Source organism: Schistocerca cancellata, chromosome 2, assembly GCF_023864275.1.
Source record: "Schistocerca cancellata isolate TAMUIC-IGC-003103 chromosome 2, iqSchCanc2.1, whole genome shotgun sequence".
NCBI classification, from domain to species: Eukaryota; Metazoa; Arthropoda; class Insecta; order Orthoptera; family Acrididae; genus Schistocerca; species Schistocerca cancellata.
This window is the reverse complement of record NC_064627.1, coordinates 773539701-773556715: the sequence shown is the minus strand read 5'-3', so window position 1 is coordinate 773556715 and position 17015 is coordinate 773539701. Positions and strand designations below refer to the sequence as shown.

The 17015-nt window shown below is 45.1% G+C and overlaps 1 protein-coding gene across 1 annotated transcript in view; it reads left to right on the top strand.

The window, feature by feature from the left end:
- LOC126158587 (ice-structuring glycoprotein-like) overlaps positions 1 to 14861 on the top strand; it is a 50862-nt gene extending 36001 nt beyond the window's left edge. The window contains exon 4 of the mRNA XM_049916453.1: positions 13950 to 14861. Coding sequence (XP_049772410.1) covers positions 13950 to 14756 — 807 coding nt within the window. The 3' untranslated portion in view covers positions 14757 to 14861. The remainder of the gene's footprint in view (positions 1 to 13949) is intronic.
- The last annotated feature ends 2154 nt before the right edge of the window (positions 14862 to 17015 follow it).

Below are 17015 nucleotides of genomic sequence, written 5' to 3'. Positions count from 1 at the left end.
GGAAAACACCGGCGTTCTACTGCCGTAACATTTGGGGTTAAACGAGGAATGGGCACAGAGTAAGTTCTAATGCTTTTAACTATCGACATTCGCAAATCCTTAAGTGAAAATAAACACTTATTGACAATTTTCACAAATTTAACAAATGCCTGCGAGACTGTCTCAGTACCGATATCAACATGTGAGCTGATTAACTACGGTGAGCCCAAAAGATTTGCTCAAAATCTACAACAGACATTATCGCACCAACAAATCGTTATTAGAAATGGTGATCAAACAATCGGGTCGCAAGTGCTGCTTTGACGCAAGGTTCTATTTTGTTCCCATGGCTTTTCAATCTATACAGTACGGATATACATGTTGTGGTGGGGGAAAACACAGAACTCGCAATTTGCTGATGATCTTTGCTTTTATGCAACCGGTGCCGGCCGGAGTGGCCGTGTGGTTCTAGGCGCTACAGTCTGAAGCCGAGCGACTGCTACGGTCGCAGGTTCGAATCCTGCCTCGGGCATGGATGTGTGTGATGTCCTTAGGTTAGTTAGGTTTAATTAGTTCTAAGTTCTAGGCGACTGATGACCTCAGACGTTAAGTCGCATAGTGCTCAGAGCCATTTGAGCAACCGGTGAGACATTAAATCAGCGCAATAAGACATTAGGACAACTGATGGAGAATTTCCAGACTTGGGTGCTATATAACTCACTTGATATGTCCCGTAGTAAGGCCTATGTCTGTGTATTCACTAGACACGAATGTTCAGACTTGAGTCAAATAACAGTATGCCCATATACACTTCCAGTCAAGAAAACTGTCAAATATTTAGGCTTGCAGATAGAGCACAAACTGGCATGGAACTCACACGTTGGAAGAGTGGCACAAAAATGCGGAAGATCAATAAATATTCTACAACCATTGGCTGGAGGGGCAGACCCCAAGTGACTTAGCATTTACAGAGCACTTATTCGTGCCTGACTTGGCTATGCATACATCTGTTACGGTTTTGCTAGCAAGTTCACCCTATTTAAACTGGACAAAATACAGTTTAAAGTTCTCCGCATCCGTGTTCGTGTGATAAAAAAGCTCTCCATCTTCAAGCCACAAGTGGCCCATCGGGACCATCCGACCGCCGTATCATCCTCAGCTGAGGATGCGGATAGGAGGGGTGTGTGGTCAGCACACCGCTCTCCCGGTCGTTATGATGGCTTTCTTTGACCGGAGCCGCTACTATTCGGTCGAGTAGCTCCTCAATTGGCATCACGAGGTGAGTGCACCCCGAAAAATGGCAACAGCGCATGGCGGCTGGATAGTCACCCATCCAAGTGCCGGCCACACCCGACAGCGCTTAACTTCGGTGATCTCACGGGAACCGGTGTATCCACTGTGACAAGGCCGTTGCCTTGGTGTGATAAAAAGGACGCCAACAAATCTACTGTTATGGGAAGCAGCAGAAGCACCTCTACAACTCCGACAGCGTCATCTCACATCTAAATTCATGCTAAAACATAGTCCGTTTACGATGATGATGACGCTGTTTGGTTTGTGGGGCGCTCAACTGCATGGCTGTCAGCGCCCGTACAAATTCCCAACTTTTGCTCAGTTCTATGTCGCCACTTTCATGAATCATGATTGAATGTTGAGGACAACACAAACTCCTAGTCATCTCGAGGCAAATGAAAAATCCCTAACCCCGCCGAGAATCGAACCCGGAACCCAGTGCTTAGAACGCCAATGTGGAGGCTGGCCGTGTGGCATCGCCCGCTCTGCCTGTGAGGGGACATGTGGCTGCTCCTTCAGCAAGGTCCGAGCAGGCACACGGGGGGAGGGGTTTATTAGTTATTGGGAGCTCCAACGTTAGGCGGGTGATGGAGCCCCTTAGGGAAATAGCGAGAAGGTCGGGGAAGAAGGCCAGTGTTCACTCTGTCTGCTTGCCGGGGGATCTCATCCGAGATGTGGAGGAGGCCCTACCGGCGGCGATAGAGAGCACTGGGTGCACCCGACTGCAAATTTTTGCTCATGTCGGCACCAATGACTCCTGCCGTCTGGGTTCAGAGGTCATCCTCAGTTCGTACAGGCGGTTGGCGGAATTGGTGAAGGCGGAAAGCCTCGCTCGCGGGGTGGAATCAGAGCTAACTATTTGTAGTATCGTTCCCAGAACCGATCGTGGTCCTCTGGTTTGGAGCCGAGTGGAAGGCTTAAACCAGAGGCTCAGACGATTCTGCGGAGATCTGGGGTGCAAATTTCTCGACCTCCGCTATCGGGTGGAGAAATGTAGGGTCCCCCTGAATAGGTCAGGCGTGCACTACACGCCGGAAGCGGCTACAAGGGTAGCGGAGTACGTGTGGAGTGCACATGGGGTTTTTTTAGGTTAGAGAATCCCCTCCCTAGGCCCGACAAGACGCCTCCTGAGACGCGGCAAGATAGGAGTAGGCAAAATGCAACAGGGAATAACAATATTAATGTGCTAATAGTAAACTGCAGGAGCGTCTATAGAAAGGTCCCAGAACTGCTCTCATTAATAAACGATCACAACGCCCATATAGTACTAGGGACAGAAAGTTGGCTGAAACCAGACGTAAACAGTAACGAAATCCTAAACTCAGATTGGAATGTATACCGCAGAGACAGGCTGAACAGTGAAGGGGGAGGCGTGTTTATAGCGGTAAGAAGTGCAATAGTATCGAAGGAAATTGACGGAGATCCGAAATGTGAAATGATTTGGGTGAAGGTCGCGGTTAAAGCAGCCTCAGACATGGTAATTGGATGTCTCTATAGGCCCCCTGGCTCAGCAGCTGTTGTGGCTGAGCACCTGAAGGATAATTTGGAAAATATTTCGAGTAGATTTCCCCACCATGTTATAGTTCTGGGTGGAGATTTTAATTTGCCGGATATAGACTGGGAGACTCAGACGTTCATAACGGGTGGCAGGGACAAAGAATCCAGTGAAATTTTTTTAAGTGCTTTATCTGAAAACTACCTTGAGCAGTTAAACAGAGAACCGACTCGTGGCGATAACATATTAGACCTTCTGGTGACAAACAGACCCGAACTATTTGAAAAAGTTAACGCAGAACAGGGAATCAGTGATCATAAAGCGGTTACGGCATCGATGATTTCAGCCGTAAATAGGAATATTAAAAAGGGTAGGAAGATTTTTCTGTTTAGAAAAAGTGACAAAAAGCAGATTTCAGAGTACCTGTTGGCTCAACACAAAAGTTTTGTCTCAAGTACTGATAGTGTTGAGGATCAGTGGACAAAGTTCAAAACCATCGTACAATATGCGTTAGATGAGTATGTGCCAAGCAAGATCGTAAGAGATGGAAAAGAGCCACCGTGGTTCAACAACCGGGTTAGAAAACTGCTGCGGAAGCAAAGGGAACTTCACAGCAAACTTAAACATAGCCAAAGCCTTGCAGACAAACAAAAATTACGCGAAGCGAAATGTAGTGTGAAGAGAGCTATGCGAGAGGCGTTCAATGAATTCGAAAGTAAAGTTCTATGTACTGACTTGGCAGAAAATCCTAAGAAATTTTGGTCTTATGTCAAAGCGGTAGGTGGATCAAAACAAAATGTCCAGACACTCTGTGACCAAAATGGTACTGAAACAGAGGATGACAGACTAAAGGCCGAAATACTAAATGTCTTTTTCCAAAGTTGTTTCACAGAGGAAGATTGCACTGTAGTTCCTTCTCTAGATTGTCGCACAGATGACAAAATGGTAGATATCGAAATAGACGACAGAGGGATAGAGAAACAATTAAAATCGCTCAAAAGAGGAAAGGCCTCTGGACCTGATGGGATACCAGTTCAGTTTTACACAGAGTACGCGAAGGAACTTGCCCCCCTTCTTGCAGCGGTGTACCGTAGGTCTCTAGAAGAGCGTAGCGTTCCAAAGGATTGGAAAAGGGCACAGGTCATCCCCGTTTTCAAGAAGGGACGTCGAACAGATGTGCAGAACTATAGACCTATATCTCTAACGTCGATCAGTTGTAGAATTTTGGAACACGTATTGTGTTCGAGTATAATGACTTTTTTGGAGACTAGAAATCTACTCTGTAGGAATCAGCATGGGTTTCGAAAAAGACGGTCATGTGAAACCCAGCTCGCGCTATTCGTCCACGAGACTCAGAGGGCCATAGACACGGGTTCACAGGTAGATGCCGTGTTTCTTGACTTCCGCAAGGCGTTCGATACAGTTCCCCACAGTCGTTTATTGAACAAAGTAAGAGCATATGGACTATCAGACCAATTGTGTGATTGGATTGAGGAGTTCCTAGATAACAGGACGCAGCATGTTATTCTCAATGGAGAGAAATCTTCCGAAGTAAGAGTAATTTCAGGTGTGCCGCAGGGGAGTGTCATAGGACCGTTGCTATTCACAATATACATAAATGACCTGGTGGATGACATCGGAAGTTCACTGAGGCTTTTTGCAGATGATGCTGTGTATCGAGAGGTTGTAACAATGGGAAATTGTACTGAAATGCAGGAGGATCTGCAGCGAATTGACGCATGGTGCAGGGAATGGCAACTGAATGTAGACAAGTGTAATGTGCTGCGAATACACAGAAAGATAGATCCTTTATCATTTAGCTACAAAATAGCAGGTCAGCAACTGGAAGCAGTTAATACCATAAATTATCTGGGAGTACGCATTAGGAGTGATTTAAAATGGAATGATCATATAATGTTGATTGTCGGTAAAGCAGATGCCAGACTGAGATTCACTGGAAGAATCCTAAGGAAATGCAATCCGAAAACAAAGGAAGTAGGTTACAGTACGCTTGTTCGCCCACTGCTTGAATACTGCTCAGCAGTGTGGGATCCGTACCAGATAGGGTTGATACAAGACATAGAGAAGATCCAACGGAGAGCAGCGCGCTTCGTTACAGGATCATTTAGTAATCGCGAAAGCGTTACGGAGATGATAGATAAACTCCAGTGGAAGACTCTGCAGGAGAGACGCTCAGTAGCTCGGTACGGGCTTTTGTCAAAGTTTCGAGAACATACCTTCACCGAAGTGTCAAGCAGTATATTGCTCCCTCCTACGTATATCTCGCGAAGAGACCATGAGGATAAAATCAGAGAGATTAGAGCCCACACAGAGGCATACCGACAATCCTTCTTTCCACGAACAATACGAGACTGGAATAGAAGGGAGAACCGATAGAGGTACTGAAGGTACCCTCCGCCACACACCGTCAGGTGGCTTGCGGAGTATGGATGTAGATGTGGATGTAGATGTAGAACGCGACCGCGAGACCACGAGCTGCGGATAGCCTGTTTACGAGATCGTTGGTTGTGCAGAATATCTGGGCGGTGACTGTCGACTGTTTTACATAACAATCAAGTGCCAACATATGTTCTAGATTACTTAGAAATGGAAGACCTCCAACACAACGTGGTGCACGCTACAGTTCTACCATGTTACGACTACTATTATCATATATCCCTCGCTCAGATCAAAGTGAAGAGTATGAAAGATACTTATCGTAACCTTTCAGTGCATGTAATGGAGATACAACAAATCTTAGAACACATAACCGATGTCAAAGTGCTATCTATATACAGATTATTCCAAAAATGCTGGTGTCATTATATGCGCATTCGTTGACTAGATAACATGAGCATGTGGATGTTATAAATTTCCTGACGAAAAGTCTGTTGTGACGGAGAGCTAGTAGCCATTTTGGAAGCAGTGAAGTACGCAGGAAACTGCATTGACGACAAAATTATTATCTCAACCACTCCCGAGCAACAGTCATCATCTTGGGAAACCATTTTACACAGCGATACACAAACCAGACGTCTATGAAATTATGACTCAAGTCAATAGGCTATAAGTCAGTAAAAAGAAATAATCTGTGTCAATCAATACAGCCGGCTGCTTTGACCGAGCGGTTGTAGGCGCTTCAGCCCGGAACCGTGCGACTGCTTCGGTCGCAGGTTCGAATCCTGCCTCGGGCATGGATGTGTGTGATGTCCTGAGGTTAGTTAGGTTTAAGTACTTCTAAGTTCTAGGGGACTGATGACCTCAGATGTTAAGTCCCATAGTGCTCAGAGCCATTTGAACCATTTTTGAACCTATCACTACAGCGGTATCGGCGGCAACGAACAGGCCGACCAAAAGACTTAACATGGCGGAGCTTCAGGAACGCCATATCATCCAGCGTTACCGCAGATGGACTTCATTCAACGACTTAAAAGGGTGATGCGAAAGAGATGGGATGGAGGACAGAGAAGCCGAACCAACCACAAAGGGAAACATTATAGAGCAATACGCCCTGTGATCCCGTCAACGCGTTAGGGCACGAAGAACAAAGTGTCAACCATAGCACGAATGAAATTAGTCCCAGTCGTTTTAAAAAAATTTTCGTATTTCCTAGGACTGACCGGCAGTCCTTTTTGTACTCGTAGAGAAGAAGTAGAGATGAACCATATAATAAAGGTAAGCGGGATAGATGGGACGCTAAATCAACTGAGTGCTACTGGGTACGAAGGCTCCATCTGGTTACCACTCTTTTGGGAACAACAGACGTTAGGGTGTAGAAATTCATATACACAGCTCTCAAGGAATTATGGCTGTCAATATAACCACTCACGTCGAAACCTAGAGGAGGAGGAGGAGAGACGCAGCACGAGACCATAGGCTACAGTGGACATTCCTAGGGATCAGAGCTGAAAAGAAGAATTGCATTGCCTGGAGGACGGCCCCATTTACCCAGTACATCGGCAGACCAAGTGGACACATAAAGTGAAGTGTATTTGTACACAGTTATTTTGTTAACATAATACGCCTTTTGTTGTAACAGACTTTAAATTAAAATTTCCACATAGATAAGCTTCGTGTCTACAGGTTGGTCCATTGATCGTGACCGGGGCAAATATCACACGAAATAAGCGTCAAACGAAAGAACTACAAAGAACGAAACTTGTCTAGCTTGAAGGGGGAAACAAGATGGCGCTATGGTTGGCCCGCTAGATGGCGCTGCCATAGGTCAAACGGATATCAACTGCGTTTTTTAAAATAGGAACCCCCATTTTTTATTACATATTAGTGTAGTACGTAAAGAAATATGAATGTTTTAGTTGGGCCACATTTTTCGCTTTGTGATAGATGGTGCTTTAATAGTCCCAAACATATGGCTCACAATTTTAGACGAACAGTTGGTAACAGGTAGGTTTTTTTAAATTAAAATAAACGTAGGTACGTTTGAACATTTGATCTCGCTTGCTCCAATGTGATACATATACCTTTGTGAACTTATCATTTCTGAGAACTCATGCTGTTACCTGTAAATACCACATTAATGTAATAAATGCTCAAAATTATGCCCGTCAACCTCAATGCATTTGGCAATACGTGTAACGACATTCCTCTCAACAGCGAGTAGTTCGCCTTCCGTAATGTTCGCACATGCATTGACAATGCGCTGACGCATGTTTTCAGGCGTTGTCGGTGGATCACGATAGCAAATATCCTTCAACTCTCCCCACAGAAAGAAATCCGGGGACGTCAGTTACGGTGAACGTGCGGGTCATGGTATGGTACTTCGATGAACAATCCACCTGTCATGAAATATGCTATTCAATACCGCTTCAACCGCACGCGAGCTATGTGCCGATCATCCATCATCTTGGAAGCACATCGCCATTCTGTCATGCAGTGAAACATCTTGTAGTAACATCGGTAGAACATTACGTAGGAAATCAGCATACATTACACCATTTAGATGGCCATCGATAAAATGGGGGTCAGTTATCCTTCCTCCCATAATGCCGCACCCTACATTAACCCGCCAAGGTCGTTGATGTTCCACTTGTCACAGTCATCGTGGATTTTCTGTTGCCCAACAGTGTATATTATGCCGGTTTACGTTACCGCTGTTGGTGACTGACGCTTCGTCGATAAATAGAATGCGTGCAAAAAATCTGTCATCGTCCCGTAATTTCTCTTGTGCCCAGTGGCAGAACTGTACACGACGTTCAAAGTCGTCGCCATTCAATTCCTGGTGCATAGAAATATGGTACGGGTGCAATAGATATTGATGTAGCACTCTCAACACCGACGTCTTTGAGATACCCGATTCTCGCGCAATTTGTCTGCTACTGATGTGAAGATTAGCCGAAACAACGGCTAAAACACCTACCTGGGCATCGTCTTTTGTTGCAGGTCGTTGCTGACGTTTCACATGTGGCTGAACACTTTCTGTTTCCTTAAATAACATAACTATCCGGCGAACGGTCCGGACAATTGGATGATATCGCCCAGGATTCCGAGCAGCATACATAGCACACGCCCGTTGCGCATTTTGATCACAATAGCCATACATCAACACGATATCGACCTTTTCCGCAAATGGTAAACTGTCCATTTTAACACGGGTAATGTATGACGAAGCGAACACCATCCGCACTGGCGGAATGTTACGCGATACCACGTACTTATACGTTTGTGACTATTACAGCGCCATCTATCACAAAGCGAAAAATGTGGTCCAACTAAAACATTCATATTTCTTTACGTACTACACGAATACGTAATAGAAATGGGGGTTCCTATTTAAAAAAGCGCAGTTGATATCCGTTTGACCTATGGCAGCGCCATCTAGCGTGCTAACCATAGCGCCATCTGGTTTCCCCCTTCAAGCTAGACGAGTTTCGTTCTTTGTAGTTTTTTTGTTTGATGCTTATTTCGTGAGATATTTGGCCCGGTTACTATCAATGGACCACCCTGTACACACCAGTTCTATAAAATTTATATTCCTTTTTCTACAACTGCACTGAGATTTGTACATAGATCAAAATTAACACTGGCTGGTGTTACTGATGTGTTTAAACTATGGGTGGTTGTATGGTCATCAACTGCCAAAATAAATAAGAAAAAGATATCTGTACAGGGCAGCAGATGACACCACACGCGCGTATCCGACATGTGGGAATGCGGAATGCCAGACCGCTATCATGCTGAACGGAGGACCGGCGCGGCACTGAGGTTGCGGGTGGCCCTTCTCGAGTCGTTCCTGTCAAACGGGATTGCCAGCGAGCGCCGTGGACCAGTATATAAGCGGCGGCCGCAAGCTGTCACCGTACACGGACGCCAGCACTGACTAGCGGACGACATGGCTTGTAAGGTGAGGCTCCATACTGGCAGTACACTCCTACACGCGATGTTGTTACAACGCCGAGACTGCTACGGTCGCAGGTTCGAATTCTGCCTCGGGCATGGATGTGTGTGATGTCCTTGGGTTAGTTAGGTTTAAGTAGTTCTAAGTTCTAGGGGACTGATGACCTCAGATCTTAAGTCCCATAGTGCTCAGAGCCATTTTTTACAACGCCGAGTCTGTAGCTCTCAATATTCAGACAATCCCTGGCCGTCAGCGAACGACATGATTTCTTCATCATAGTCATCATCATTAGCCATTTGGGAATCACTGTTGTGATAGGCCTAAACTATGCTTCCACAGCATTACGTTTTCCACCATAGGTACCCATGCTGCTCCTAAAAGTTTGCTAATATCCACTACACATCGCCCATTTGGATATCGTATCGGTCTTTTTCATGTGTTGCAAATCTGCAAAGATCTGTGTCTGTGAATACGTCATCCATTTGCCTGGATACGTGGCGTAAGTTTATTTATACAAAGAAAGTAGTTTTAAAGGAGGATCGGCTTTAGTTTTTGGACAGAATAAGTAAATCAACAATTCGATTGCCGTTATTGCATTCCGTATATTACGAAGATCTGCTTTTAGGGTATTCGGTTAGTACATTATACATGGTCTATTGTTGCAAATGAGCATCGGGAAATGACTGCAACAGATACGAAATAAATAAATAAATCCCGTGTGACTAGGGTCTCCCGTCGGGTAGACCGTTCGCCGGGTGCAAGTCTTTCGATTTGACGCCATTTCGGCGACTTGCGTGTCGATGTGGATGAAATGATGATGACTAGGACAACGCAACACCCAGTCCCTGAGCGGAGAAAATCTCCAGCCCAGCCGGAAATCGAACCCGGGTCCTTAGGATTGACATTCTGTCGCGCTGACCACTTTTTTTTGTTTTTTACTCTCATTTTGTTTGCTCTCGTTCGTTGCATCTGCTCGGGGAGGACGTCGTATGACACCCGTTTAAGTTCTTTGTTGACCAATAAACTCACTGTTTCATTACAGAGGGCAGCTAACCCTCTGACCGAAGACGCTGAGCTACCGTGCCGGCGTCCACTCAGCTACTGGGGACGGACAGCAAATACGAAGGAAGTAGTGCATTGGTTACCACAATGGATTTACACTGGGCAGGAGCAGGCCATAAACCCACGACAAGGCATCATGAGTTAGGAGTCCCTCTAGTTCTTCTTCTTCAAAATTTCACGTTAGGCTCCGCCACTCATTTGTGTTCCCAGCTTTCGCAACCCGTTCTCCTTTTCTCAGGCCCATCGCCTCAGTATACCTGTCGATATCATCAACCCATCTCGTCCAGGGGCGTCCTCGGCCGCTTTTGCTCTCCACGGATCCTGAGAATGTTACTCACAGTAGTCATTCCTCTTCCATCCTAATTAGGTGTCCAGCCCCCACCAGTCTACTATTCTCCATCCTCTGGTCTATATCAGCCTACTAAATTAGTTTAGGCGGTTATCTTGATGGTTCAGTTAGAAATGTCACTACTGGTTAAATCCGTATACTTTGAGCTAGTCTTCTGCACCAATTATCTTGACTCAGCAAAGACGCTGGCCTGTTACATTCGCCCTCCCAAGAGCTGTCAGGCACACTTTATTTGGTGTTTCGCCAAATATTTGCAATATAGTTCTTGCATCGTGTAGCTGGAGTCAGCCCAAACAAATCGTGCTTGTCACGTCTTTCATACGACGCCCAGCGCCAACGGAAACAGAAAGCGTCAGTTTGTTTCCCATCATAGAGAAATTGATTTTTAAAGTGAAATTTTACGTGCCTATACGATAGAGCGGCCCCATATTAGTCTACTGTAGAGCCGGCCACGGGTGCCAAACTTCACGCATGCGGCGTTTGTGAGCCACGGGTGGGCCAAAGCCATTCATGTCACTCGGCTTTGCTCGCTCCTTCTTGGAAGTGCCCGGAACAGCGCAACATTGCATTTAGCACTGCTGTTCGGCATTTTTCGGTCGGCACAACCCTCTCCAGTGTGACAGAATCATACTGTCAGCGCTGTTTAATCTGTGTTCTTGGTATGAAGTGTTGTGTAGTGTGCTGTGCGAGTCAGCACAGACACAAAGAAGGAAAGAGAGAAATTACGATGCCCGGTAACAGGAATCTAAAATCATAACATTTGAAGATTAATAGAACATTTTATTTCTAAAAGGAAAATAAACATAATTTGACTTGCTTCCTGTGCCTCCTACATGCAAATTTCTTTGACATACTATTACTAGTCGCAGAACGCAGGCTAAGTATCAGTTTGCTATTACTCGGTACTGATGCTCTCGAAGTCTGGACCGAACTGATCCGACCAGCGATCGGCGGCTGGTTAAGTCAGCGTTGACAGGGGCGCTGAACTCTGTCTTCCCGGAGGTGTGGTGCTGACCGCTCTCTCCATTGGTGCTGGTCAGCGTCTTCTTGATGCCGTTTCGCGTCGCTGCGGTGGCTGGTGTGCAGTCGGCGCTTTAGGACTGCACATGAAGGACGTTCACAGGTCCAGTGACTGTTTGCACGATCGACAGGTGCTATTCACTGTTCTGTACATCAAAAAGCACTTTGTGCTAAGTTTGAATGCCTAGACCACGTGAAGAAATTGGTGGTACAAATCTCTGAAGTCGCACATATTATTCCCTTGTTACCTGCAATAGATTTCAGTGCAAGTGAACCAAGAGTGTGGAGACTTCATATGTTACTGCAAAGTACGTATGTTAAGTCAAGGGGCAGGACTGAAACGATTTTTCGATTTAAAACTCGCCATTGCTGAATTAATGAAAGAAAAAGGAGTGCAGGATCTAAAATTAGAATATCCCGAATGGATTGCAGACTTCGTATTGACTGCATACTACGCACAGTGAGACATTACAACGTAACTTCTTCCTGATTTGTTGGGGACGCATTTAAAAAGAAAATGGCATTGTGGAAGGGACACAGTCTGACAAAACAGTCCAGTTCCCTAAGCTCGCTGCCATTAAGAAAACGAAGAATTTCGGTAATTCATTGTGACCTTTAAAGAATTACAAGGCTAGTTTTCTGTAAACTGTAAATCTTACACATGCTTTCGAGATGTTTTCAGGATAGTTTGCTGTCTCAGTTGAAAGCGCCTTTGTGCACGTGTAACTGATCGACCTAAAAGGTAATTCCCATTTTAATGACAAGTCTTTATATATTAAAACTGTCACGCGAGTTTGAAAGCATATTTGGACTTGACTCTTTTGATTTGTTTGGCTTTAACGTGCTGGACAATGTGTTGTTAGTGTCTGCATTCAATACAAAAGACAGTGTAGCACTTTCCTGAAGGTTTAGGCTAAGCTAACGATAGAGTTTCCAAGTCTCCATAATGAGTTAGCAACAGTGCTACAATATTTCGTTGGACATATTTGTGTGAAAGACCTTTATTCGATTATGAAACTAATAAGTCACGATTACGTACAAACCTGAGTACGAAATTGTGAAATTGTCTGCATCTGTCCGTATGCCGGCAGTTGGCACCATATAAGAATTATATTATGTCTTCAGCTCGACAAAGTTAATTAAATAATGCTGAAAATTTGTTTGGTTTTGTTTAGAAATGTGAAATATAAAACCCAGTCATATGCAGTGAGACTGCATTGGCATTTAAATGCGGCTCATTCGCAGCTTCTCCCCTCTCTCCCTCCTCACACTCAGACAGTGTGGCGTCGAGGTGGGGGAAATGTGCAGTGAGACAGCGCTTTTGCACTCGGGCGCAGGCAAGGCCTGTGAGCTGAAATCTTGGGTGCCCATGGTCTAGCGCGTTATTAGTTTCATTTATGTTTACATATTAACAGAACAGCAAAACAGGAAGAATAATCACTACTCAAGCAGCGACAGAGTAGCGCTTCTGCACAGCAGTAGCAGTCAGTGAGGGCTATAGCACTGCTGTCACTGCTGGGACACTGGTTATTCTTCGTTTTACACATCGATGAAACGAATATTACACAAATTTGGTACCGCTCTGTCAAATGGGCATGTAAAATTTCACTTACAAATCATTTTGTTTGTAATGGGAAACAAGCCAACGCTGTGCGTCGCATGAAAGACGTAATGAGTAAAAGTTTGTTTGGGATGAGTCTAGCTACACGTTGTTAAAAAGAAATTGCCTAATTGTTAGAGAAAATGCGCCTGGCGGCTCTTAGGAGGGACACACTATGTATCGGTTTCAGAGTAGGAATTGAATCTGTTGGGTTCCTGACAAAACACAAACACACACACACACACACACACACACACAGCTTTTGCCCTTTTAAAACCGCGACATAATGCGTCTAATACTTTGTACTAGCTCCTATGTATAAGATTTCTAAGCTATTCAGCACTAGCTAAATAGGAATTAGACATGTCCATTTACTGTAGTAATTTGCTGATCTGATGTCTTGCTCAGAATGAATCATCCACTGTGCATCGATGTACACAGGAGTGTGTGCTGTTTTAAAACTTCCTGAAAGGTTAAAACTGAATACCAGGCTGGAGCTCGAACCTTGAACCCTGCATTTCGAGGGCAACAACATTACCGAACTTTTTTTACGAATTGAGTTATTCTGGCATACCCTATTTTACTTTTTAGCAAATTCGTCGGCTAAGATTACTGAAATCTTCAGATTAAATACGATCATATTTTATTTTAATAAGTTTTGTCCAGAGAAGCCACGGCCACAGTGATAAAATGAAATCCTACTTGGTGATAGCGATGTTTAATGAAACAGCCTCTGCTCCCAACACCTGTTATTTTCTTTTGCCGCCTAAATGTTGTGATCTCTGTTTATCCCCAGGTGATAATTTTCGTGGCAGCTCTGTCGCTGGCCCATGCCGGTTACCTGGGCGCACCTGCAGTCCTCGCCCCCTCCGCCCCCATCGCTAGGGCCTACGCCCCCGCTATCGCCGCCGCCCCCATCGCAAGGGCATATGCCCCAGCCATTGCTGCCGCACCTATCGCCAGAGCTTACGCCCCAACGATCGCAGCCGCCCCCGCCATTCGTGCCGCCCCCGTGGCCGTGGCCGCCGCCGCCCCCGCCGCCGTCGCTGCCGAGTACGACCCGCACCCCGAGTACAGCTTCGCCTACAACGTCCAGGACGCGCTGACGGGCGACTCCAAGAGCCAGCACGAGAGCCGCAGCGGTGACGTCGTCCAGGGCAGCTACAGCCTGGCCGAGCCCGACGGCTCCATCCGCACCGTCGACTACACTGCCGACCCCGTGAACGGCTTCAACGCCGTCGTGCACAAGGAGGCCGGCGCCCACCCTGCCGTTGCCGCCGCCCCCGCCCGTGTGGCCGTCGCCGCCCCCGCCATCGCCGCGGCCCCGGCGATCGCTGCCGCCCCCGCCATCGCCGCCGCCCCAGCGCTGGCGTACGGTGCCGGCCTCGGCTACGGTTATGCTAGAGCAGCCTACGCCGCCCCAGCCATTGCCGCCGCCCCCATTGCTAGGGCAGCCTACGCCGCCCCCGCCATCGCCGCTGCCCCCGTCGCCAGAGTCGCCTACGCTGCCCCCATTGCTAGGACTGCCATTGCTGGGCCCGCACTGGCGTATGGAGGATACGGATATGGCGGATTGGGATATGGCAAGGCTATTCTTGGTTAAACCCCTTTGTACAAACTATTCATTCCGTTTTCGTGAATGTTTCTATTATCATACACTTCCTGTGTTACAAACTCTTCTATGTAAATAAATCGCTATTCACCATAACGTTGTAATAATTGTTTACTTCCTTCTGTCATGACAGTGAGATAAAACAAGAAGTTTGGAATTCACGTTACGTCTTTGCAACACTATTTAATGAGAACACTTTTCTGAGCAGAAGGAAAACAATTGAGTTTTGTAGTTTTTAGATTTATTTATGTCTTACTATTTTTCTTTTTACTTTCATCGGCAAGTACTGCCCCATCTTCTAGAAAAAAAGTCGTCGAAGTTTTTATTAGTACTTATTCTCGTTACAAGAAGCTAAGTGTCACTCAGTGGAGCAAATTCTTTAATAATTAAATGTTCTCAGATGTGCCTTATAAAACTAAACGTTATTACCAAATCTGGTGTAAAAAACATGTAATTAAAACACCTTCTAATGGAAAGAACAAAATCAGACGGAGGAATAAAAGCCGTTTTTATCTATTTCTTATGCCATCGGCTAGGTGTCACTCTTGTAATTAACGTCACACCCAATGTGTGCGATTTTTAAGTGTAAATGATTCAAAGAGCATCTTACTAATTACACTTAAACGGTTGTGTATGAAGAAGGAATGTTTTTATCTAGCTTCATACGCGATGTCAGCTTCGCAGGTAAGGTTTGTGACGCACCTGAAATGTTCTGCGAGAGATGATCCACAGACTGTGCCACTCCATCGTCTTACAATTAACACTATTACACAGACTATCTCGACACTCTTTTATTCATAAGTACCTCGGTCGCATTGGATGGGTAAATTACAGTTAACTCACGAGCAGGCACGGCAGACCCCAATGACTGATTACAGTTTGTTGTGTTACTTTTGTAACAAAATAAAGGGTGTATTTTTCTTTTCTCTTCATCTTTTGCTTTTTTTAATTTTTATAACTTCTCGTTTTTAATAGCAGTTTTACCTTTTGTCTTTTACACATTTTTAGTTCTGACAATGCCTCTGTAGAATCGAAACCAGTTAGCTGTAACTTATGTAACAAATACGAACAAGATATCTGTGAATAAAAAAAGAGTATACTGCAGATAGGCCGCATGCTTCGGTTTACAGTGTCAAACTTCATCTGTCGAAATTGTAATGATTGAAACGTTTTATAGCGTAACTGTTGATAGGTTGGACATACATACCAATACGATACTCCGAGCAGCACATACGTTTTGCTATTTGGGCAGCAAAATAACTGATGATGGCTGAAATAGGGAGGAGATAAAAAGTAGATTGGCAATGGCAAGAAAAGCGTTTCTAATAATTAGAAATTTGTTAACTTCGAATAAAGATTTAAGTGCTAGGAAGTCTTTTTCTGAAAGTGTTTATATGGAGTGTAGCCTTGTATGGAAGTGAAACATGGACGATGAACAATTTCGAAGACCGGCCGCGGTGGTCTAGCGGTTTTAGGCGCTCAGTCCGGAACCGCGCGACTGCTACGGTCGCAGGTTCGAATCCTGCCTCGGGCATGGATGTGTGTGATGTCCTTAGGTTAGTTAGGTTTAAGTAGTTTTAATTTCTAGGGGACTGATGACCACAGATGTTAAGTCCCATAGTGCTCAGAGCCATTTGAGCCATTTTTGGACAATTTAGACAAGAAGAGAATAGAAGCTTTTGAGCTGAAGAATGCTGAAGATTAGATGGGTAGATCACGTAACTAATGAGGGGGTACTGAATAGAATTGGGGAGAAGAAAAATTTGTAGTACAATCTCACTTGAAGAATGGATCGGCTGATAGAACATTCTGAAACATCACCAGTTTAGTCTCTGTCGGTCCATTATGGCCAGGGGATGTCGGCTGGTACGTACTTCTCCATCAAGAAACTTTACCAACAGCCATATACTTTAGGTCATTTTTTTTATTTCGAATGCAGTCACTTTCGGCAATTCATTTTGCCACCTTCAGGCCACATATGCTTTATTATAATCGACGAGCTTAGCGTATAGCGCCATAAAACTGGATACCATGAATCCCAATCGTTGTGCAGCTGACTCATACGAAAGGGAAACACCAATTGAGCCCTCAGTGGATTCACGGTATCCAGTTTTATAGCACTTTACGATAAGCTCGTTGATTCAAAAAAAGCGTATGGGGCCTGAAGATGGCAAAATGAATTGCCGAAACTGGTTGATCCCGATATAATATAAAATAACCTAAAATATACGGCTGTTGGTAAAGTTTATT